At 35.9% G+C, this 26,618-nt stretch overlaps 1 protein-coding gene across 1 annotated transcript in view; it reads left to right on the forward strand.

The window, feature by feature from the left end:
• Positions 1 to 26,618, forward strand: part of NRK (Nik related kinase) — a 119,695-nt gene that overhangs the window by 57,401 nt on the left and 35,676 nt on the right. The window contains exons 3-11 of the mRNA XM_012727111.1: positions 1,649 to 1,705; positions 3,040 to 3,111; positions 9,546 to 9,671; positions 13,402 to 13,512; positions 15,001 to 15,091; positions 17,580 to 17,710; positions 19,286 to 19,340; positions 24,361 to 24,439; positions 25,410 to 25,585. Of these exons, the coding sequence (XP_012582565.1) occupies positions 1,649 to 1,705; positions 3,040 to 3,111; positions 9,546 to 9,671; positions 13,402 to 13,512; positions 15,001 to 15,091; positions 17,580 to 17,710; positions 19,286 to 19,340; positions 24,361 to 24,439; positions 25,410 to 25,585 (898 nt within the window). The remainder of the gene's footprint in view (positions 1 to 1,648; positions 1,706 to 3,039; positions 3,112 to 9,545; positions 9,672 to 13,401; positions 13,513 to 15,000; positions 15,092 to 17,579; positions 17,711 to 19,285; positions 19,341 to 24,360; positions 24,440 to 25,409; positions 25,586 to 26,618) is intronic.

Consider the following 26,618-nt stretch of genomic DNA (forward strand, 5'->3'; position numbering starts at 1 on the left):
AAAAAATGTTGTAATGATTAGACATATTAACCCAGTACATGGTTCTAAACCTAGGGTATTATCCCTTTATAGAGATAGTGAAAACACACAAACACACACACCTTTTCATGTAGCCACTTACCGGTGGACACTGTAAGTGCTTCCACGTCTTGGCTATTATAAGTAATTCTGTTATATAATGCTTAATTCTTTGGCAGTAACTCAAGCTAAGTCGAGGTGTCAGCGTTTCTAAAGTCACTGTAGTTCCTGGAAAGTCCCCTGATCCATTTCTGACACATGGCCCCTTTTATAGACAGTGACTCGCTTATTAAGATTGAAGTAATCTGAAATATATGGAATTAAATTTTATCAGTGGAGGGAGATGGAAAAATGTAGTAACACCCAACATTGATGGTAGGTAGAGTAGGGTTTTTGTTTTGAGTTTCGTTGGTCAGTTGACTATTTTGAAATATTTTTGAAAGGCACCAGTCACAAAATAAGAGTCCCAATTCCAAACCTGTTATTATTAAACTTCTTTTTCACTTTCTTTTATAATAAATAGAATAATTATAAATGTATAACTTAAACTTATGCTTGCATTTATTTACTTTTTAAAGATGTATTTATTTATGCACACAAGAGTTGTAGTGTAGGCCAGAGGTGTGGAGGAAAGGAAGATGATAGGACTGGTAGTTTCATAGTACTGAGACATAACCCCTTGAGCCACCAGGGAGGCCCCTATACTTAGATTTAATAGAATAAAATAAGCTCCTAGAATTCAACATGTTTTCAATAAGAATCTTTCAGAATTTCTTCTTTTCATAAATATCTTTGGTTCATATTATTGAGGGCAAATTTAGTGGTTTATAGCCCATTGAAATACTTATGCATTACCCTTACCTGTGATTGTGGAAAATCTTGTTTATTGTATCCAGTAGAAAGATAAGTGTGTGGGCCCTCCATGGTGGCACAGTGGGTTAGGATGCAGCACTGCAAGCAAGCGAGGCACAGCTGCCTCAGTGCAAGTTTGATCCCTGACCCCAGAGGTGAATCCACGGCGGGCGTGGCAGACATCTCCTGTCTTGCCCGCTGCTCCCCTCAGCAGTGTACTTTGTCAATCTGCCTGTTCTGCTCCCCGCTCTGTCTCTGGTGAATCCTCTCACCGCCCCTGCACCTCTGGCCTGTACCCCAGCTCTGTATGCACAAATAAATAAATCTTTAAAAAAAAAGAATATTTGTGCATAGAACCACATTATCAGTTGAAAAAAATACTTAATGGACCATGTCCTTTCTTCCCATTTCCAGTCTGATAATTTCCACTTTTCATCTGGGTACTCTGGTAGTTTACAAACCTAAACTCAAGGTATTTAATAAAGTAATACCTGCTAATGGTCAGCTGTGTCTACTGTATAATATAAACATAAAAAGCGAAACTACTCTGCAAACTTGTTTGCTTTTTTTGTTACTTTGGGTTTCTTTAGAATGTTCATAATTTAATGTTTCTGTGAGAACTCTACATAATATCTTATATTTCAGCTATATATTTTTTTATTTCAAAATGGGCTACAGTGTTTGACCTTATTTAATTTTACACTGTTACTGTGTTTGCTTCTTGATTGTGATATTATATAGCCAGCTTTTTTTTTATTATTACTGTTCTTTATTTCAGGGACTCCATGAAAAGACTGGTGCATTTACAGCTGTTAAAGTGATGAATGCTCGTAAGGTAATATTATATCCTATCTCTATTCTGTTTCCTTAATGGACTGTGATCTTGTGATGAAGAGTTCTGGAAATATATTTATTTTTTAGAATCCTTATATGCATGATTGTAACTATGTTAATCTGGGTTTATTGTATTTATTGCTTAATATTCTTTATGTTCATTAGTATATCATATTTGCTGTATTACATTTATTAATGACTATATTTATACACAAAATGCTTTATAGCAAAAGTTCCACATCTTTTGGTAGTCTTTAAGAATGAAGAAGTATCTGTATTCCTGTCCATTTCTATTTGATTATCTGTTTCCATGTATGGCAAAGAGGAGATTGCCCTAATATTGAGTAAATTCTATTATGTCTTATCATATTATTTCCACTCTCCAAATATCCCTTTTGAGAATTGAGGCCGTTAGACTCTCAATGACAGGTAGAAGGAAAGAATTTATCAGAGAGGCACTTTTTTCATGTATTTTTTGACAGATGAGCAAGACAGACCGTTTAATTGGCACTTTTCCTGCTAACATTCATAAAGTTGTGTCATGGTTCATAACATATTGTCATAGAATTTGCTAAGCCCTGATTTCTGTCCTCTTTCTTTAGCATGAGTGACTCACTTTCTCAAGGTAATATTAGCATGAACATAGCAAAGGTCAAAATTTTTTCACTTCACTATCCCCTAAAGGAAAATGCTCAAATACTGTGTTTGAAAAGCTATACATACATTTTCACTGAACTGTTGTCAATGCCATAAACTATTTTTTTTTTAATTGGTGTAGGTAGTGAATTGCTGAAAGTATCTAAAAAGCTGCTTGCTTTTTGTTTTACCTTTTAATGTCAAATGTACAAACCAATGTGAGATTTAAGGGATTTTGAGGGTTTGTAGATTTATTTTTCTCTACAAACTATAGCATTCAAATAATCAGTCTCATCATTTTTGATGACTTTGAAAATTACTTGTTAGCTGTTTTAACTTGAGAGACTTTGAACCCCATTCAATAGAAATTTCCAATGCTTTGATTTTTGATCTTTTTAAAAAATCATATTCAGTCCATAGTTTCAATACCTAGTTTTGGAAGCAGAACTACGTCTTTACTAACGTCAGGCTATAATTGTACCACTAATATGGTAGTTAAGCCTGTTACTGTGAACTTTGTGACAAGTTTTTATGTATTTAAGAATGTGGTTTTTTTTTTTAAATTAACATAGTGAAAATTGAGAGAGAAATAATATTATCATTCTTCCATTTAGTGGTAAAAGAGCACAAACTACTTAAACTTCAACATTTTCAGAGTGTACTAGTGAGCCTAATAACATTTTGTTGTTGGTTTTGCAGACCCCTTTGCCTGAAATAGGAAGGAGAGTGAGAGTGAATAAATATCAAAAGTCTGTTGGGTGGAGATACAGTGTGAGTACTCAAAAGTTCTTATTAACTGCCACTTTTCGGCTTTTAAATTGATCCTTTGTGTTGTATCATGTCTTTAGAAGCCCGCCACTAAAATATTCCTGCTTGGAAGTGGTAACATATTTATATCTTTTAACGTCATTATATAGATTCATTCATCATATTTGTACAGTAGCATCTGTCCGAAAGGCATTCCAATAAGAAATGTTTCCCTGAACTGGTAAGTGTTGAATATAGGTGAAGGATTGAGTAAATCTACAGAAAGCATAAAGCGCTCTGGCCGAGTGGGAACAAATGAGAATCTAGGTACAAAAGCAAACTTTGTTTAACTTTGACCTTGACATTGTATTCAGGACCAACTGCCTTTCCTATTGTGATTCCAAGCATCATTGCCACTGTATATGACCCAAATATAGTCTTTTTTTTTTTAAAGATTTATTTATTTATTCATACAGAACTGGGGTACAGGCCAGAGTTGCGGAGGGTGAGAGGATTCACCAGAGACGGAGTAGGGAGCAGAACAGGCAGATCATGGAAGTACACTGCTGAGGGGAGCAGCGGGCGGGTCAGGAGAGGTCTGCCTCGCCATGTGGTCACCTCCGGGGCAGGCGGGAATTGAACTCATGCGGAAGTGGCTTTAGATTCTCAGTGCTGTGCTTTAACCCGCTGCACCACCAGGGAGGGCCTAGTCTTTTTTTTTTTAATTGTAAGAACGGTAGTGGACAGAAGATCAACTGTCAGACATCTGACATAGTACTTGAACATATGAGGGGAGTATGAAGAAGCTTCCTACTTGAAGCTTTTATTGTTTATTGAGGTAACACTGGCTTACTACACTGCATATAATTTAGAGGTATAGGATCACACCTCCTCTGATGCATTTCACCAGAAAAAAAAAAACTGCCTTACAAAGCAGTCTTTATGACTGGAATAATTTGCTGGCTCTAGAACAAGATCAGGCAAACAGAATCCTCTTTTAGTAAGTGTTGGTGATCTAGATGGTGGCAATCTAGGAAAGTACTTTGTGGGCTTAAAAGCACAATTCCTGTTCTTACCAGTTTAATTCATTGATATATTTTTCATTATTTTCTCTCTTGTGCCAACTATTTGTCATTCAAGTATTTTGAAGCTTGTATACCTTAATAAATGTACTTAATAAATATTCTCAGGAGCATTAAAAATAACTTTCTTTTTATAACCACAACCCCATTCATAAAAATGGTATAGTCATATTAGAAAGATACTGATAACAGCTTCATAATTCACCTAGTAGGTACTAGGCTCCTTTCAAAGCATAGCCAAATGAAACAGGTAGCAGTGTTTGCATGTGCTGCTAGATCAGGGAGCAGTAAAAGGGAAGTTATGACAAATATAATTATTTGACCAATTCCGGTTTCAGCAAGCAAAATAAGCCTGTTTCAGGATCTTTGCTAAACTTTGGTAATTCTCTCCATAAAAAAAATTTTTTTAAAGATTTTTCATTCTAGAGTTGGGTAAAATGGCAAAGAAAATTTTGACATCCTTGAGCTGCTTCGTCTTGACAAAAAGCAGGATATTCAGGCCACGCTGGGATCACCTGGCCCTGAGCCAAGAAATGCTAAAGCATCATGTTACTGGGAGATGTGTGAGAGTTTTAAATTACCCACTTGGCCTGATGGATATAATGTACTTATGTGTTCTCACAAGCTCAACTTCCTGTTAATTGAGAATGGCAAACACACTAATGGTTTCCAAACATATCTCATCTTGGTTTATTGGTTTGGGAGGAGTTAACATTTATGTGAGAAAATCACTCTTAAAGATTTTTCAAGTTGGAACTTTTGGCTATATATTTTGAAAAAGTATATAACTATTAGTTGATCAGCTAGCATCTCTACCTCTTCTTGAATCCTTTGGCATAAAACCTTGATGACTTGCACACACATCTCTTTGACTAAGGCATTTATGGAAATAGGAATAATGTAGAAGTCCAAAACACGAATTAAGTCCCCAGTCTATCACTAACTAGCCAAGAAATGTTTGGAAATGGGGTCTTATCTCTCTAGACCTCTGGTTCCTCATAGGTATCATGGCACCAGAATATTTGACCAGCCTGTAAACAGGTTTGAAATTGTGGTAAAATGCAGGGAGACAGCTGCCTCAAGAACAGCCATTCTCCTGTTCTTGTTCAGGGCCACAAACTTTCTAACCCAGAAAGAAAAAAAAGGTCCCAATCTCAAACTAGAAAGCAAGTTAAAGGAGTCTAGCCCTTGCTCTCTCTTACCTCTTCTGTGTGTCCTTCACTTTGCTGTTGTCTTACTCCTGTTTATTGCACAGTTTGAGTCCATATTCTTCTTAGCAGAACCTTGGTCTTACTAGGATCAGTCAGTGTGTGACACAGTGCCCATGTGTAATACACAATGTAGTTCTTCACCTTTATTTCCGTATCATGGCAGATACTTTTTTTCCATTTCGAAGGAGAACCACACAGTAGGGGAAGGGTAATGTGTAAGGGCAAGAATGAAAGCCACAAGAGCCAAGTTTCAGTTTTGTAGAAAACAAACATAAGGAATCTGAAGGGACCTTATTTTTTAAATTAAATTATTTATTTTCTTACATTGTTGTTACTTTTTGGACAGTATTTGATCTTTCCCTCATGTGTAGTCTCTGTAGATCCCCCACCTCCACCACAGCACCTGTCACCCATCACCACAATCCCCTGTGCTCTTCTCTCCCGTTTTAACCCCTCTCCCTCTCCATCCCCTGCCATATGCCTCAGATCTCCGATCTGCTCTGCTCGATCTGCTCGCAAGTTCTGCCTTTTTCTTGATCTTTTGTTTGATTTCTCTATATTCCACATGAGAGTGAAACCATCAGTATTTACTCTTTCCTTCAGGCTTATGTCACCTACCATAATCCTAAAGGGGATTTGGCAATTGAACTTCCTTGGAGGCAGTGATGCGGCTGCAACCTGAACTTTCAGATAATTCTCATGCTATAAATTGATTGCTTTACTTATTCATGTCTCTATTATACAATAAATAGCAAAAGAAAACCCATCATCCAGGTTTTCAACTGGAAAAATCAGGCTTCATTCCCTTCACCCAAAGACAAATAGGTGTCCAAATTTATTTTTTAGTAGTTGAATATTTATGGGTAATTCCACTGGAAAGTCCTAGGGAAATAAATGCTAAAGAATGTTCTGCAAGTTCCAGCTATTTACATACCATTTCAAACTTTACTTTCAAAGATATATTATGAATATTTCTGGGAAGAACCTAGTACATTGCCTTATATTTATTTCCTAAGCATTTTTAAAGCCCAACAACAATATAGCCAAATATGAAAATTAATTATCCATATTTCCTAGTGGACCTTAGAGAATAAGCTAAGAAGGAAAACAGTAACTGACTAGATATATTCAGGTTCTTACTCATTTCAACCAAAAGATGTATTTCCCCCTACCATCAGATCATCAAGTCATAGTAATTCAGAGAAATACTGAAAAGAATGAAAGATAATTAAATGTTAATTCCTTAATTGATTTTCATGTCAGTTGGACTTTTTAATTCATTGCCCCAAAGAAATCAAAGGTGTTTTATTTTTCCACTGGATTTCAGAATGGGAGTTTAACTGTATCTTTAATTAAAAAGTCTCCTTTTTAAATGTAGTATAAATATATTTCATTTGTACAATAAGAATATTTCTGAAAAGGTTATATGAATTGAACTTTATGATGTAGTTGGAAGAGCTTTTTAATATCAATCACACGAAATGTAGAGCTAGTAGGAATTCAAAAGAGCCCACTGTTAAATCCATTTGTCAAGTTCAGGCTCTCTTCCTCGGTCATTGAGCATCACTCACAGTTTCATTATGCACTGTCGTATGTTCATCCCTGAATATGTCATTCATGTATGTAAATCTTATTTCCCTCTATGTAAGTTTAACTTAGGTCTATGATACATAATGTTCATTGGAAACTCCCAACAGTTTAAGTTACACTTTTGTAAGTAACATTTTAAGATACTTTCTCTAGTGCAGTTCACCCAAATACACACAAAAAGAAATGATTGTCAAATTACTAAGAATCAAGGAGCCTTTCTTATATTGACTGACAAGACAATTATGACACTACTGGTTTCATAATATAAACCTAGAGCTATAGTATGGGGGAAAAAAAGGATTGCTTCATATTTCATTTCACTTTAACAAGTGTGCTGAAAATTAAGGTTGTTGATGCTTGTAGATTAGGGCAAAAGTAGAGAGAGGTGTAGTTCTTGTATCACTCGAATTCAAATGAAAAGGTCAATAACAAAGGTAGTATGTGATAATTACAGCATTGTTCTCCCAAGGAATTGGAAGAAATTTATGCCATTCAATTTTGTTAACACTCTGGAAATAATGACTGCCATCTTCCTTTTTTTTTTTTTGGAGAATAAATTGAACCTTGAGAAGATTAAATTTCCAACTTTCAGCTAAAAACTAAGTTTTCTACTGCCCTATACCGATGATGTTTTTTTCTGATGACATCAAACTATCTTCTGATAGAAATATCTCTTGCAACTATGTACTCAACCTCAGTGATCTCATGCACAAAGGCTTCAGTGTGACTTAGGACTAAGTACCTTGGTAGGAGGTGTGGCGTGGTAATGTAGATCTGAAGAGATATGAACCTACATCTCTGAGTCACAAACAGTGTTGCAATCCAATGCTATCTCAGTAAGTCATACAAGAAAGACTTCTCTTATCACTATACAGATAATCCATAAAAATAATACCTATAGACTTGAGTTGCCTTAACGTAAGAGCTAAAACTATAAAATGCTTAAAAGAAAATATAGGTGCAAATCTTCATGACTTTGGAGTTGGCAATGGATACTTAAATACCAAAAGTACAGACAGAAAACTGATAAATTTGACTTCATGAAAATTACAATTTTTCTGCCTCACAGGATACTACCAAGAAAGTAAAAGAACAACATATAGAATGGGAGAAAAGATTTGTAAATCATAAACCTTATATTCTGGTTTATCTAGAATATATAAATAAATGTTACAGTTCAATAAAAAAAGACAAGTCAAATGTCCTGAATTAAAAAACAAGGCCAAAGATTTTCAATTGGATAATCTGAAGAACGTATACAAATGGCAAATAAACACATTAAAAGATGGCTGAATCATTAATTATCAGGGAATTTCAGATCAAAACTACAATGATATATCAATTCATACCAACTAGAATGGTTATAATGGTAAAACAGGAAATAGTTGTAGATGATATAAAATGGTGCAGTCAACCGACAATAAATGAAATTACATGACTGCAGAACGGAGACAGCAAGGGGAGAAGACATGTAGGAGTGAGAGTAATAGGGAGGGAGGGAGGCACAGTGCTGTGCAGAGTATGGGTGAGTTGCATTATGGCAGAAACACGGGTTGGGGATACCCCATTGTTACCTCATTTAAAAATCAATGAATTAATTAAAAATGAAAATAGATGCCCACATAGTAATTTGCTATGAATGCTCATAGCAACATGATTCATAAGAGCTACAAGATAAAAAATGAGACCAATATCCAATCATTGATGAATGATAAAAGAAAGAAAATGAAATACTGATATGTACTACACAGGTTTACAAAGTCTGTGATTTTCATTTATATAAGGTATCTAGAGTAGATAAACTTATAAAGATAGAAAATATATTCGTGGATACTAAAATTGTGATAATGGTTCCACAAATTCTACATATTTACTACACTGGAGTTTACACTATCCACCCCAATAATGTTTATTGAGGCAAAGTTGGTTTACATGATTGCATCTTTGAGGGGTATAGGTTTACGCCTCTTAAATGTGTTTTAACACTGTGACCACCACCAGTGTCCCAATAATCCTCCACCATGCTCTAGTGGGCCCTTCCTTCCTCCACCTTTTCTAATCCTCCCTTCCCTTCTGGTTGCCTTAGTTTTGCAGTCAGATGTTAAGAGCTTATTAGTGACTTGTTTTTGACTGACCCTTGGCTATAGATTCTCTATATTCCACATGTGAGACCATCCAGTGTTTGCCGTCTTCTGGTTCATCTCTCTTAACATTTTAAAAGGGCTTACTACAGGATATATAATCATATCTCTATAAACTGCTACAAAACAAAAGTGTAATGACTCCATTCAGTGAAAACAGTTGCCTTTGGTGCTCCACCAGGAACCACAGTTTGAGAACAATTAAATTAAAAGATCTTTAGTTAACCATATTTTATCCCAAGGCCCCAGTTAACCAGAGACCACCATTTTCTAACAGTTCTAGTTCAGCTTTTATTATAAATATTCCATGGGTTATAATAACTGGGATATGATAATTGCTATGGGTTGCCATAGGATTCTCCCTTCCTGCAGTTTAGGGCGCCACAGTTACTGAATGACGAGTTTAGGACCTTGAGTCTCTTCTTATTCTACAGGATGAGGAAGAAGATCTCAGGACTGAACTCAACCTTTTGAAGAAATACTCTTTCCACAAAAACATCGTGTCCTTTTATGGTGCATTTTTCAAGATGAGTCCCCCTGGCCAGAGACACCAACTTTGGGTATGTATTATTATTTTCTTCTTACTGCATAGGCTAAATCCTGAGGATGTGTAACTTGTCTAAGTTTAGATGTCACTTTTCTCCACCTACAGGAAAATGTGACCACTCATCTCCTCAAAGCAATATGACAAAATGTGCTCTGAATTTTGGCGATGGGACTGATAAGATATAAAAAAAATAATAATTTAAGGACCTGGCAAGGGTTTGATAGTACAGTAAGGGAGGAATTGAGTGAACACTGGAAATATTTGACATTTCTTTTCAAATATAATTTGCTGCTAATTTAAGCTTTATGTAGTTGCTACATTTACTGGTAAATTTGAGATATGGCTAAGGAGACTATTTGATGAACTTGCACATAATGACTAGCTAAATGTCAGTTTTACTAGTATTTGGCTTGAGCATATGGGTGCATTTTAAGTGCTTACTAAGTGCAGAAAGCCGTCGAATCACATGGTTCCATTCAACATCATTTCGTTTTAACTTTAATGACAAAAAACAATCCTGGCCAATGTCCACAGATACGATATTCAGTGACCTTTCATTATGTCATTTCGATTAAAGTCACAGTTTCCAAGAACCAATCAATGATGTTATTGAGGATTTCCTGTATATTCACATTTATTTAAATATACCTCCTAGAAACTCTTCTGAATAATCAATTGACTTAATTCTTTTCTGAGTCTTCATGTCTGTAAATCTCACAAATTCCAGATTATTGAGATACAAATTTAGAGGCTAACTGAAGTCCAGCCTGCTATTACCAGAATTGTTGCTGTCTGTTGCTATAGGTAAAATATATATATATGTATATATATATATATAGATAGATAGATAGATAGATAGAGAGAGAGAGAGAGAGAGAGAGAGAGAGAGAGAGAGAGAGAGAGAGAGAGAGATATGCACATATATATACAAACACAGGAAAATAAGCTTTGGTCAGGAATGTACTTATTTAAAAGGAATATTTATAGCTGAAGTCAGTGTATACCTACTAGATTTCCATTTCTAGTCCAAGTGAACAATATTTTTTTCTGCCTTCAAAATTATGAGTGAGACTTTTCAGGATCTTCAAGTGTCAAGAAGAATTTTACATCACAGTTTTCAGGAAACAGGACAGAGAACATTATAGAAGTTTTCAATAGGGAATGAATTGAATCAGTGGTTCTCAGACTTCAGCATACCTCAAAATCTTCTGGAGAGCCTGATAAAGCACAATTGTTGGGCACCACCCACAAGATACTGAATTCTGCTGGTCTTGGTGTAGACCAACAATTTTGACATTTTAGTAAGTTTACACATGATGTTGATCTTGGTGGTATGGTAACCATACTTTGAAAACCACCAAATTTAGAGCTCTTCAAGTTAATCAGATACTCTTCCAAATGTCTAGTTAATTAAAGCCTCTCATAATTCCAGTTGAGACTTCTTATAATACAGCTTATTATATACAACTTTAATGGCTACTGGTAATTTTTTTGTTTTATTATTATTGAAATAACACTGGTTTGCAGCATTTTATATAATTCAGAGAAATAGGTTCATACCTCCTCAGATGTGCATCGCCATACCACACCCAATCCCAGAACACTCCTATCCCTTTACTATAGACCACTGGGTCCCGTCCAACTTGATCCCACTGTCCTCCTGTCCCTCTAGTAACCCTAATACTGCCCTCAGATTTTTGGGAGTTGTTTTCATTTAGTTTTGTCAGTTTCTTTGCTTAGTTTCTTAATATAAATGAAATCATCTGGTATTTGCCTTTCTTCCTCCTGCTTATTTCACTTAACATAATTTCCTCCATTTCCATCCATGTTGTCACAGTGGCAAGAGTTCATGTTTATGGCGGATAGAATTTCATCACATATATGTACCACATTTTCTTAATCTGATTTTGTGCATTTAGGTTGTTTCCATATTCAACCTATGTTGAATGAATAAATAAATGGCTGAATGAACTAAATAATGTAATTACATATATGATATATATTTACTTATAAGTTTTTCCTATTTCATTTATCTTTATATATCACATGTATTATTAATACTCACTTTATTTCATCATTCAGTATATACTCATTTGACAATATTTGCCAGGCCTTCCGCTTATGCTAGATGTATGGTCATAAGCTGAAGAGCTATTTTCCTGACCCATTGGAACTTGTATTCTATTTACAAAGACCTGTATCAGTCAAATAATCATAAAAATTAAAGTATAATCGATCAGAAGGGAAATAACATGCTTCTGTGTGTCCAAAAGCAAAGGAATTTAAATCTAGTTGGGAAATGAGAAAGTCTTCCTTGAGAAAGTGAAACAAAGTGAAATCTAATAGAATCTGTTCTTCATGTGAAAATCATTTCTGGAGATAAGAGTTTTCATGGAACAATTCACATTTTCTTAGCTGTGTAAGTCAAAACAAATAGAAAGTTAGGAAATGACTGGTTACTATTGATAAAGCATGTGCTAGGCACTGTGCTTACAAAGCTGGGAAAATGACTAAGAATGCCTTACATTCTTTTCATAGTAGAGTTCTTCTGACTTAGGTAATAGCAGGATTTTTCAGTGTGCCTCTTAGTAAATAGCTTTAACTTAGGTTCGTCATGGTTTAAAATGAGTGTCTTTGCACAGTGTACATGTTCTGCCCATTCAATGTAGTCAACATGAAAATAAATATTCTGTGTTATATCTGAGTAAGTGGTGTCGTTAGGCTGTTCTTTTTTGTGAGAGTGTATTCAGGTGAAAGACACGCCATAGCATCAGTTGAAAATAAATATAAATTGAGGGTAACTTTATTAAAAGAAAACAACCTTAGTATTCGAAAAGGAAATAAGGTAGACATTTTGAATATTCATGACCTGGGGTTTATCCTTTTGCTTCCCTTCATCAATGGTAATAATTAACTGACCTACAGTTTAAAAAAAGACATGTTTTGTGCTATGATAAAGCAATGTTGACATGTGTACTAGTGGATGAACCTGTGCTTAAAAGTCTGCTAGATTGATCAAAATAAATATATTTTTCTTCACATTGGTCAGTCCTTTAGTTAAACTAGTATATGGAAGGCAATTCACTATTTAGGAGATTTATCTGATTATTTGGTGGCAGAAATAAATTTTCTGAGATGTCAACTTTATTAAAATGTACAATTTGTGTGAGACACTGTCATTATTTCCTCCAAAACTGAATTTCCTCTAAAATCATTTGGGGGAAAAAAATGCCCTATAGGAATACAGTCAACATTTCCCCCATTCAAGTTACCACTTGCCCATATCTTGCAGGAAAATGATCTAGAAATTGAAAATAAAAACAATTTAAAAAGTTTGTTATGATATTGAAGTATGCATTCCTTTGAAATCTTCTGCATCCTCCTTCTCTATTTGCAGTCAACTGTTCCTTCATCCGTCCTTTCTTTTCTACTCCAGAAAAATCATCTTTCTAAAAGCATTCTACTTACAACAAAGTGAATGTTCTATCCTTCAAATCTCAACTCTTGGTTAAATAACCCTGGCGTGGTACCTGCCTTCCCTCCTCCCATATATCTTTGGATTTCTTCCAACTTTTCCTAATTCCACTTACCTTTGGAGTCTTCCACCAGACAATTGAGCTAGTCTTTGCAATGTCTAAATCTCTAAACATTGCATGTAAATGCAATCCAGATGGACTAAAACTCTCCAGATATTTTCAGAGAAGTACTTCCTAATTATCAATATTTTGCTGACTTTACTGCAGATGGTGATGGAGTTATGTGCAGCAGGCTCAGTCACTGATGTGGTGAGAATGACCAGGAATCAGAGTTTAAAAGAAGACTGGATTGCTTACATTTGCCGAGAAATCCTTCAGGTGAACATTCATATTGTCATTCTTCCCTGACCTTAAAGACCCTGAAGTTATATAAAATGTTACTTATTTATACATACTTATATACAGTGATTTAAGAATTCTAAATATAACCTCTGATCAGGATGCCCAAAAAGACCAAAGGCAGAGAAAGCAGATTTTCAGGTGATGTCCTTAGACTTAGTTCTAACTTAAGTCTATCTTCTCACTAACTCAAGATGGGCAACCAGGTCCTTACAACCCAGGGCCCTTCATGTCTCCATCAATGCCAGACTATTGTGCTCAATAGGCCATGGAAATGACTGCTTGGAGCACTTCTTATGTTACGAGTTTCAGATGTTTTTTGAAAAAGCATAGCACTGTCATTAGTGATTAAGAAGAAGATGAGGTGGAATCTGTCAGTATTTTATAGGACAGACTCAAATCATCTGCAGCCATTTTGGACACATAATCCTTTATTGAAGAATGCCCACTTAAAAAACTTATTTTCAATACCTAATTAAATGAGAGATACAATATTCTTGTTCTACCAAACTCATGTTTTTATTTGCGGTTTAAGTGTTAAGTGTCACCCCAAAAGGATTATTAACAGAACTGAACAACACCCCTGGTAATGATAGAATGTCCTTCTCATCTTTGTTGACTTCACTCGTGGTGATAGTGTAAATAAATAGTAGAGTACAAACTCTGGGCTGACTTAAATTCTTGTCAATCATGTATTAGCTTTGTGTGCTTAGGTCAGCTATTTTATTTCTCTAAATCTCCCTTTCCTCGTATATAATACGGGGGGATATCGTCACCTTCCTCAGCCAATTGCCATGAAGATTTAATGATTTGTTCCATGTAAGCACTTAGCATAGTAATTGGCAAAGAGTAAAGACTCAATAAATATTAGCTGTTTTTGCTGTTACTTCTACTATTATTTTCCAGTTAGTATCTGGAGCAGTCCCACTGAAGCCAGGTCATGGGTTAGCCAGGTCACCAGTTAGTTTTAGTGGTGAATGGGTTGGAGCCAGCATGGTCAGCCAACACAAATTGCAAATGCTTTAAAATGAATTTCCATGTTTCCTCAAATTCTTAGCCTACAAGGTTGACTAGAAAATAATTTGGACTAAACAAGTGGTTGGATGATGAATAGAGCAAAACAATGTCTGAGCTATGATATTTAAGATGTCTAAGTTTTTACTCTTATGGTTAGTTGGAATTATGGAGGCAAGAAAGAAAGGTAAATGGCCCAATGTATACAAACATTTCTTTTTGGTGTTCTTTTTCTTTCATGGGTGTCCTGATTTATTTTCCTTTCCTTATAGCCAAAAGTAGTATTTCTGGGAACTGGTTGTAGTGATTCCAGCCTAAAGAAGGAATTTTGTCTGAAAAATCAAATCTGGGCCATTTTTCTTACCAGAAGATTTTCCAAAAACACTAAGAGGAGAGAGAAAAATAAACATTAATGTGAATATTTTTACTCTAAATATGTGTGTATATATACAGGGCTTAGCTCATCTTCATGCACACCGTGTGATTCACCGAGACATCAAAGGTCAGAATGTGCTACTGACACATAATGCGGAAGTGAAACTAGGTAAGTTTATGCTTGCAATATTTTAATTGAGGCCTAGTGTACCTTAATGGAGAAAAATCCTTTACGGCAACTGTATTTCTGTCACATTACTAGTAATATCTTCTTTTGAGGCTGTGTCTTCACAGTGCAGGACTAGCCAAAATCTAAAAATTTGTCTGGACAGAAAGGTGAAGCAAGTGAAAGATGCACATAACTGCTTTTCTGAAATCATGCAGATAAAGTGACTTTTCAATTATAGGGGGAAATTTATGTTTGGGTCACTGTTCTACCCTTATTTCAACAATTGAATTGGGTATTAGCCATGTATAAGTTTCTGTGCCTCACCCAGGGATTTAAAAACAAGCAATTCTTCCACACCACAGAGCCACATTTCCCAAAGGATATCAAAGAACTTTTAATAACTTAAGTACAAGTCGCTTCTTTGCAATTTTTTCTCAAATATTTAAAGAGTAGGTGTCAGTTAAAAACGATGATCCAGCAATATCCAAATGGAACTTAGAACAGGAAATCAAAAGAGCGTAAATTCCCTGACTTTCTATAGGGTTCCGAAGGGCATACTTCATTTGAAAATAACCACACACATTATTTGACAGGCACACAGGGAACAATATATTGCATCCTTTAATGTTTCAAATAAATATTGTTGGTTGGTTTTTAAATAATGCCATATAAATAATGTCAGTACTAGGTAGCAGCAGATAACCCCATTGGCACAGAACACAAATCATTGTTTCTGTATTCTGTGTTATTTTTAAAATTATATCAATTCTTGCCAACCATATTTCTAGCATGACCTTAAGATAGTTTCTATTTTCCTGCTAAAAGAAAATATACCAGAGTAGAGATTTTGTTCATTCATAGAGAATGCTTCATGAGGTCAGGGAATAGTAATTTCAAGAAAATGTTTTATATATTGTGCTTAAAAACTAAAAACCTAGAAATATAATTTGAACACACTGTTAAAATACATTGGGAGCATGGAGATCTCAGATGCAGATGTGCAAGGTCAGTAATCCGCTGCTAGGCTGCACTCTGTTCACATGTGGCAGTTCTGCCATGTATTTGTGTCAGGTTGGCTCACCCTACCATTTGCAATGCAGAACAGAAATTGCTAAGTAAGTGAAAAGCCACTGAAAAATCCGCCTCAAAGTCTATGCATTAAAATTCATATATTTTACTCCAAACGAGAGAGACATTTTAACACTTGATTAGTATTTAATCAGACTTAGTTTTAAACACAATTTCTTCTTAGATTTCTCAGATTATCACATACTTTCAGCAATATATTAGAAGAAAGTTGGAGAAGGCAAGCCCAATGATAACCAAAGGATGGTAGAAAACAAAATGACTGGAAAAACAATATAGTGCACTGTATTGCAATTCATCAACCATCTGATATTCTGGTCCCTAGGTCACTAAAGAAATTGTTAAATTAAGCCACTCATCTCCTTTTTTCACTTTACCTTTTCCACCTCTTCTGCCATTCACCATGCTTTCTTCTCAGCTTTCTCCTTTCATTTTCTTCCCTGATTGTCTTATGCCCTTTATGTGTATTTCTTGGCCCCTCAGTTGGCTGTCAGGGATACTGAGAATGATTATCTGATTTAACCTATCCTTTAAAAAAATGCCAGTTAATTAAAATGTCTTAACACCCCATGATGAGTGTGTGGACTTGATTTTATGGACATTTTTTTTGTTGTGTTGTTCTTAGATCCTTTCTTACTGTCTTCAACTTTCAACCTTTTTCTTATTCTTTTATTCTAAATTCTTTAAACTACACTTCAGTCAATGTTATTCTCTATCCTTTAGATTCCTGGAAACCATTCTAAATTAGAAAATGAACTTCATTTTTCATCCCTCTCTTATTTTTTCTGGACTAAATATTCCCAGTCTACTTTAGCTTTTTTTTTTCTGTCTGTTTCTGAGGATACCATACTAAATATTTTCATAAAATATATTCCATAGATGAATAAAACTTCAAGAATTTAAGCTAAGATTTGGATATGACAGTAAATATTTACATCTGATTCAGACAACTTATAGAACTTAAAACTAAATTGTAGTAGAAAACTCACTTTTATCAGTGTAATAGGACTTTTTAATGTCATGAGTGAATTTCCTAATGGATTAGACTTTCTAGATGTTGCTAGTCTTACTCTGGCTTGATGGCAAGTCCAAACACTACATATGTTATCACTTCAGAGGTTCAGGGTGTACTGGTGGAATTTGATTTTTAATATTCATGGTAAACATTCAGCCAAACCTACTGCAGATTTATAATAGAACTGCTGAGTCTATTTCCAACATAAATAGCAGCAAAAGCCTATTTCCCAGTATTTCTGGAGTAAACTTCATGGTAAAGTTTGCTGGGCTGGAATGAAAATCTGTTATCCATTGTGGCTTTTGTATTGGCTCTCCAAGTTAAAGCAATAACTTATTGAGCTTTTTGTTACTGATTAATTATTTTGACATATACTGAATTTTGCAGTGGATTTTGGGGTGAGTGCCCAGGTGAGCAGGACTAATGGGAGGAGAAATAGCTTCATTGGAACCCCATACTGGATGGCACCTGAGGTGATTGACTGCGACGAGGACCCCAGACGCTCCTATGACTACAGAGTAAGTGTGAGGGTTCAGATAGCGCGAATCACAATTTTCAAGAAACTTTTGGCTAATGTTTATTTTTTTATTGATAGACTATAAGATTGAGTCAGGCATTTACCCCTTTCACAGTAAACTGTAATAGGAAGTACTATTCCTGTATGTGATTTGATCATATGCATGAAATATTTTCTTAGAATATACACAAAGTAGACCATTGGGAGTTACTCATATTTGAGGAAGAATGTCCAGTTTATACTGTTTGCATCTTCATGGTAAAAATGTTATATTATGTGGCTTTATATGGAAATTGAACTTCCAGGGAAAGAGAACTTTGTAAGCCTAAAAATGAATAAATGTAAAGCCAATTATTAACTTCCACAGTAACTTAGCTCCAAAAGAGAAAAAAAAATAATTTGATTATGCAGGGTAATGGAGAAAATCCTTGGCATAGTTCACCTCCAAACCACAAAACATCAGTGGAATAGACAAATTAAGTAACAATTCATGCTATTTATTAAAATTTCCACTGAAGCTGCAGTTTGAACAATATACATCTATGTACACATTTCAAAAAGCTGATGTGGAAAGAAAACTCTCCATTTGCTATAGACTGGAAAAACCACATTCACTCTCCACATCATAAGTCATCCAAACAATTCATTGTGGTTTCAGTATGTGGAACCTAGGACTCGATAGTTGAAGTTGATTAATTTAAGTTTCATCTCCTTTTGCTTTCCCTTAAATGCCCTTTGCTTGATCTGCAAGCAGATCTATTGAGAACCTATGACAGTCCAGGGCTCTAAGAAGCTGTGGAGAGTATCGAAGCATAATGTTCTTTAAGTGGCTTGCCGTGAAAATAGAGCTTGGTAGCTGTAAAGTTTTTGCCGTCTTCCAAGTACCCATATAAAATAATTTATTTTTATTTTTTAACCCAGTGTAACTGGAAGTTTAAGCTTACACCATCTCATCAGCCCTTTGAAGCCAAGAGATCTATAAACTAGGGGTACTACGGATTCAGTTAGTTGCTTTAGGAATCAACCAGCCAGACATTATACTAGTAGGCCTACATTTTTTCCATGTTTTTAAAAACAAACTAATAGCAGTAGAGATAATGCTATAGAACCTCCTAAATTAAAATTTCTTGGGAGTAATAATACTTCTGCCTTCAATTTACTATATTCTAGTAATTGCTGAAAGGGCTTTATTAAGGTTATTTAATTTGATACACATTCCAGTCCTTTGAGGTAGAGACATCAATGTTTCCATTTTTCATAGAGTGAAATTGAGGTACAGAAAGTTAAATTATTTACATAAGATCACACAACTGGTAGGTTCATGGCATAGGACTTCTTTACAACAGATTCCTTTTGCTATAACATTACACTGATACCACCTCATATCAGCCTATTGTGTAGTACAGTCTTGGCTGGTCTGAAGCTCAAATAATGTCAATCTCTAAGTAAGTTTCATTATAGAAAATCCATAAAATAATCTGACAGTGATATCCCACCTCAGCCAAAGATTGATTTGAGAATTTAAATGTCATTGGTTTCCCATTCTTAAGTGACATTGTCATCTTTTCCTCTACAGAGTGATGTATGGTCTGTGGGAATCACTGCTATTGAAATGGCTGAAGGAGCTCCTCGTAAGTAAAAATGTTTGATATTTGTTACAGGTTAGGGAAACATGTCCCACCAGAATATGAGGCTGCCACTTATACTGGTCACACAAGTGCCACAATGTGTGCCAAATGAGAAGTGATGGCCTTTTCACTGATTGCCAAATGCTGTCATCAGAATGGCCAGATAGGGACATAGAAAGAGCTTTGCTTAAAAAAAAAAAAAAAAAGGAGCTTTGGAAGCTTTTCTTTCTTAGGGTATCTTATTTTAGGCTGATTGAGTGCTGTTTCAGTTTAACTTCAATATTATTTCTGATAGTCCCGACCTACCAGAATCCAAAAGTGTGCCAGTACACATGTGGAACTTTGTGGAACATTCGCAATTACACACTGCTACTACTTCAGACTGCGACAGTTGAGAAAAAGCTCCCAGTGGCTCATTAAAATTGAGCCAATCCTCAACAATTTCAGGAAGGAAACTTTTAGATTTTGGAATCAGTTCAGCTCCCCTTGAGTGCCTAGGTTGCTGTCAGTCACCTGAGTGCCCTTAACTACTCAGAAGGCTCCATTTCCTCTTGTTTTTCCCTCTTCCCCATTATTTAAATGACTTATCAGCATCCTGTTCTCTCAGGACACTGCTTGCTGGTAGGAAAGTAAAAATGGAATGTGAACTTAGATATAAACGTTTGCAAGCCACTTCGTGTATGAACCCATAAGCATAGCCCATTTGCTGGTCTCAGTAATAAATCCAAAGTATGAATGGTAAACACATTGGATGAGAGGTGAAATAAATGCCTGGAGTATGTGTGGGGTGGGGAGGCAGAAATGCTTGGCTCCCCCTTCTCCAGGCAGATCATGTAGGTTTCCATGGCCCAGCAGTTCCCTGTGCATAATGTTTCAAGGCCAATGGAAGTAATTTTGAACAGGAGAAATAATAGTAGCATAATTGTTAAGAATTCCTGGTGTCTGTTGGCATATCACAGTAGGGGAAAGAGGGTTGGTGCTGGGATTAAAGCTGGGACAGATGTGGAGATCAAGTTGCTACTGCCTCAAGGCTAGTGCCCAATAAATTACAAAGTATGTTGGGTGAGTAAAAAAATAAACGATGGAAAAATATATGTGGCTTATATAAAATTGAAATGACACTGAGGAGATGCATATTGTTCTTCATCATCTTGTTATAAATTCTTTGGGGACCTTAGATGATGTTAGATTGCTGCTAACTGATGCGGCTCCTCCTTCCTCTCCTCTTTAAATACACAATATGGTATTTTATCTTAGTATCATTGCACGTATTTCATTAGGATACATGATTGCATCAAGTAGTAGGTATTTTTCTGGCATTTGAGTATTTTTTACCATGCTAAAAAACTAGCTTTCTAGATTTTGCAGATTTGTATTTCTCTGTTCATCTTTTTTGATTTATTTTTGTATTATAAAATATTAAGTCTTGGAAGAAAAAAGGGGCACTAGACTAAGTCACAGAGTGCAGAGATGGTGTGCACAGAGTACACAAATCGGAAGCTTTGTACAAAGAGGGATGGGGATTCTTAACTCACAAGGAGAGAAAATAAGACTGTCATGACTGGATAAGTAACTGAAATGTTGCAAATTTGGTCAGGAGCAACTTGAAATAGCCATACTGCTTAAACATTTCTCTCTCACCAACCTCCTTTATTACCTGGAATATCAATTTTGGATTGATATTATTGCATCTATTTAACTGCAGAAGTCCTCCAGTTTATAATTATAATCTCAGAAGAGATAGACTACCTAAAGGCCAACTGTCTGATCATTGCCTCTGAGACCTAGACAATAAAATTCTCTCCTTTCATTGGTGAATTTCTCCCAGAGAAGCAAAGAAAGGAAAAGTCATTTCTCAATGAAAGAGTGCTTACAGGGGCTTTCAGAGGAGAGAAGATCTGGGCCATTGTACATAGGAACTTTTTAACTTCTGTCTTTTGAATAGGAATTCAAAATAATGTGGAGACTTTAAAACAAGGCTTTAATATTACTTGTAGCTACTCAGACATCAAAATATAGACTGATTAATATTGGATAGGTACAGTTCTTAGTTTTACTGTGTATAGGAAAATGAATCATTGCTAGATAGAGAAGCAGGAGAGAGATGATGATTTACTTTGACTCTCTTTCCTTGTCAAGGATGTACACCAGCCAAGTTACTTTAATCTGACCCGTATCTTTCCCTATTTTGGCATTCTCCTTTGTAGAGCTTTTTAATATTGTCTGCTATGCTTCTTTATAGTCCAACTTTTATTCCTTATAGTATCTCTCATTCCTTCACACTTCATTTTTTAAAGATTTATTTATGCATACAGAACTGGGGTACAGGCCAGAGGTGCAGGGGCAGTGAGAAGATTCACTAGAGACAGAGTGGGGAGCAGAACAGGCAGAACAATGAAGTACACTGCTGAGGGGAGCAGTGGGCAGGACAGGAAAGGTCTGCTGTGCCATGTGGGACACCTCCCTGCCTTAGGATCAAACTTGCGCTGAAGCAGCTGCAGCTTCCTTTGGAAATGCTGCACTTTAACCTGTTGTGCCACCAGGGAGGGCCCACATTCCTTTACACATCGAATCACTCTTTAATGAGTAATTAAAATTTTCCTCTGTCCCATCAAGAGACCCACTCTTTCAACATTCAAAAGATTTCTTTAGCTCAACATGTATTAGAAATAAACCACATTGTATAAACTAAGGCAAATTGCCCCCAATTCAATGTTTCCAACCTGTCATGAGTGATAACCATAAACAAGGTTTACTATTTCACAGAAATGCATCACTAATGTTGAAACATTAGGTTGTGTTGGGATATAGAAGGTTAAGGGCAATTCAGTTCCTCGAACTGAAACATGCAGAGAACCTCCACTACTGCTGTTTGACACAGCTCTTGTATCCAACCTGTGTTCACTCCTTTGTGAACTTCTCCTTTACTCTAGTCCCTAATTCTTTTTTTCTTTTAAAATGTACCAATTTTTTCTTTATTATTTTTTTCTATAACTGTTTTATTAAAGTAACATTAGTTTACTATACTGTGTATTTTTTAGGGGAAGAGGTTCACATCTCTTCAGATATATTATGACATCACACCACCATCAAAGCACCCATATTCCTCCATCACAGACCATTGGGCCCTCTCCCCACTGTGATTCTTACCCTCCACCTTCCTTCTCTAGCAGTCTCAATTCTATAGTCATATTTCCCGGGTTTGGTTTGGTTTGGTTTTGTCTATTCCTTTGTTTTTGCTTGTTTATATTCCACAGATGAGTGAAATAATTCCTCATGTCAGATGAGCAGATAAAGAATTGTTGGTGTATATATACAGAAGGGAATACTACTCACCTGTAAAGAAAGATAAACTCCTACCATTTGTAATAACATGGGTAGAAATAAGTAAGGAGGAAAAGGGAAAATATTCCTTAACTCTTAATCCCTCGTGACATTTTTAGCTAACTGACTGACGCTCAGATGTAAATAAATGACAGCTGGTTAATATTTAAAAACTTGTACTTACAAGTAGTATTTAAAGAGCAGAACCTCATGACTGATTGGACACAGTAATGAGTCAAATATACTCCTGATCTTTTGAGCTTGGGGCTAATTTTGCCCTCACTTATAAACCTGCATTTCTATTAATTTATACTTAAGTAATTGAAACAAAAGTTTGACCTGTGAACAATTGTTTTTATGTAACACTAGGTAAAATCTCTATGGAAATTTTTTTTTTCTACTACTATGATACACCAATTTGACTTCAGAGTTTTCTGGGATGTATATGGGGAGATGAAAGACGACTCTCAAAAATTCATTAATATCTTCACATGAATGTACCGTTACATGAAATTTACACTATGGCCCTCTAATGGGGATTTTTTGCACTGCCAGTTTATTTTAATCAAAACACAAGAGGAACTAAATGAAGTGAGACACAGATATAAATACTGAAAGAAAAGCTTAGAATTCCCAAGCCAATCATGTAATGAATTTTTATAGCACATCTTGGAATAGACTTTTCTCTGTATGGCTGAGTGTTAAAAAAAGAGAGTAAAAGTCCATTGAATTGGTACAAACGTGAAGAGCCAGATAGTTAAGATCTTTATTATAATATCAATAACTAACAATTATTAATTGCTTGATCTGTATCAGACACCTTACAGGTAGATGAAATTGTTGTTATAATTCATTTTCTTTCAGGTGAAGAAACTGAAGCACAGACAGGTTAAATGATTTGCCCAAAGTCACAAAAGCAGAGCTAGGAGTTGAACCCAGAGTGTGTGTGCTTAACAGTTACTGTACATTGTATTTACTTCTTTCCTCAGTTTCCAGAACAAAGTCTTCTCAACTTCTGAGTTTACTGAGTCATTCCTTGTTATATATTAGTGTGCTTGGGGATTAATGTGGTTGACTTTTTCAGTCTATAATGATATATTCCAGTTTTATAACTATAGTTATCTATAATACAAAGCATAGAATAATGTATGTTTTCATTTTTTATTTACTTCTCTAGATATAAATCATCACATTTTATATAAGGAAGTTTCTTTTTTTAAAAAAGATTTATTTCTTTACGCATACAAGAACTGGGATATAGGCAGAGGTGTAGGGGGTGAGAAGATTCACGTGAGCCAAAGTGGGAAACAAGAACAGAACAGACAGAACAACTGAAGTACACTGCTGAAGGGAGCAGCAGGCGAGACGGGAGAAGTCTTCGGTGCCATGTGGGTCACCGCCCTGGCCAGGGGTCAAACTCGTGCTGCAGTGGCTACAATACCTTCATAGTGCTGCATTTTAACCCCCTGTGCCACCAGGGAGGCCCCTAAGGAAATTTCTTAGTGATAAGTCACATCTAACAGTAGTGAAAACTTTAGCATTTTTAAGGGTGTTTTATTCAAATGAGCTTATCCTCTAACAACATTCTTTTGTATCTTTTCAATATGTTATTTGAAAGAACAAAATCTCTTTTGGAATGAAGAATGTGCTCTGCAGTTAACTTACCATTAATTCTAAACATTTCTGTTTCCCTTTACAGCCCTGTGTAATCTTCAGCCCTTGGAAGCCCTCTTCGTTATTCTGAGGGAATCTGCTCCCAAAGTCAAATCCAGCGGATGGTAAAGATGAATGTCTTAATCAGCTAAACACATTAACTTGACAGTTTTATGTAACAAAGAAGTTTTAATTAGTTTGTCCGATTTCAACATCCTTGTTTAATAATATTTCCTCAAAACCAGTTTTAATGGGGTGTAGAAAGGGGCATTGTTCTAAATAACCAGTTTTTACTAACAGCAAATTAGCCAACTAGAAATAGATATTACCCTCTATAGCATATTGTGATGGCACTATTGACCTAACATTGTTTCTCCAGTAATGTGGGCCAATGGAACTGTTTATAGTCTTACTACGCCCGAGATACACCATTAGTGATTGTGATATACAGCCCAGTCTTCTGGACCATTCAAAGACATTGAGCAGAGAACTTGTTTTCCTGGGTGTATGGGCTATCTAGAGGACCTTTCCTACTAAAGTTTAATAATCTAGTATTTGTGTCTCTTCTTTATTCCTAGTATTTAATGCTTGCCCTGCTTTGATTGCTGATAGTCTTCCTTGTGATTTGATTTAACTCTGTACAAATTCAGGGTTGCTGTTAGTCCCGGTGCTACTAACACTCTTTGGATCATTACATCTGTGCTTCTATAGCTAAATGTGTATAGAATCTAATGAAACATTCATACTTCAAAGTGCAACTACTATGAGCTGACCAGCCTGTTTTATGGCCTACATATAGCACATGGATACTTAATTGCCCTTCTACCACTTGACTTTTTATTATGTACATTTTACTGAACTCATTGATAAGTTCCTATTATTTGAGTGGAAAATGCCATTGACTCTGACCTCTTCCTAGGACTGAATGGCATTGTTGTATAATGTATATTGTCCAACAACAGGATATTTGGCATTTAAAAAGACAACTATAGCTAGAAGTAACTCTTAAGTATATGACCTTGCTTGGGTGGAGGGAGGGAGACAGTAAGGCAGACCCGATAATGCGCTCTTGTCTCTTTGATTCATTCCTTTTAGGTCCCGCAAGTTCCACAATTTCATGGAAAAGTGCATGATAAAAAATTTCCTATTTCGTCCTACTTCTGCGAACATGCTTCATCATCCATTTGTTGCAAATATAAAAAATGAAGGACATGTTGTTGAGTCCTTAAGGAAGCATCTTATCGGAATTATGAAAAAGAGACAGAAAAAAGGTAGAATCTAAACTCATTTTTCTAGAATTACGTTCAGATTAGAGCAAGTTTCTTTTTTAAAGATTTATTTATTTGTGCATACAGAACTGGGGTACAGGCCAGAGTTGCAGGGGCAGTGAGAGGATTCACCAGAGACAGAGTGGGGAGCAGAACAGGCCTACTAACAAAGTACACTGCTGAGGGGAGCAGCGGGCGGGTCAGGAAAGGTCTGACCCATATGGATCACTTCCGGCGTGGGTATCAAACTCATGCTGAAGTGGCTTTAGCTTTTTAGTGCTGTGCTTTAACCTGCTGTGCCACCAGGGAGGGCCCAAGTTTTGTTTGTTTGTTTGTTTGTTTTTCAGGAAAATAGTATTTGTTTAAGAATTAAATGGAAAATAGAAATTCTAAGTCATTCAGTATTGTTTTTCCAGTGTTCCTTGTGTGTTTAATTCATTCTCTCCCCTGCAAGCGTGTGCATATGTGTACTTAATATTTGCACAGTAGTGTGTGTATAGCTATATATACACACTTACATACACCCTTATATACATACACATATGATTATAAATTGTTGCCAGTTATACCTGGAAACTGTTCATGTTTACCAAAATATTGAAAGCAGCAGGAAGAATTTTGTGATGTGTTAATTTTTTTTAAGATTTATTTATTCATACAGAACTGGGGTACAAGCCAGAAATGCAGAGGGTGAGAGGATTCACCAGAGACATAGTGGGGAGCAGAACAGGCATGTCAGTGAAGTACACTGCTGGGGGGAGCAGTGGGCAGGTCAGGAGAGGTCTGCCGCGTCATGTGGTCACCTCCGGGACAGGCGGGGATCGAACTCATGCTGAAGTGGCTTAAGCTTCTTAGTGCTGTGCTTTAACCCGCTGCACCACCAGGGAGGGCCCTGTGATGTGTTAACTTTAAAACTCCTAAACTAAATACAATAAGAAGGTAACAAACTCTATATCTTAATTTGGCTTTTAGTTCATATTTTAAATTACCCCAGCGAGATAAATTTACTTGTTATTGGCTACTTGTTGGTGTTTAA

The sequence above is a fragment of the Condylura cristata genome, unplaced genomic scaffold (genome assembly GCF_000260355.1).
Source record: "Condylura cristata isolate star-nosed mole 26May11 unplaced genomic scaffold, ConCri1.0 scaffold00019, whole genome shotgun sequence".
NCBI lineage: Eukaryota > Metazoa > Chordata > Mammalia > Eulipotyphla > Talpidae > Condylura > Condylura cristata.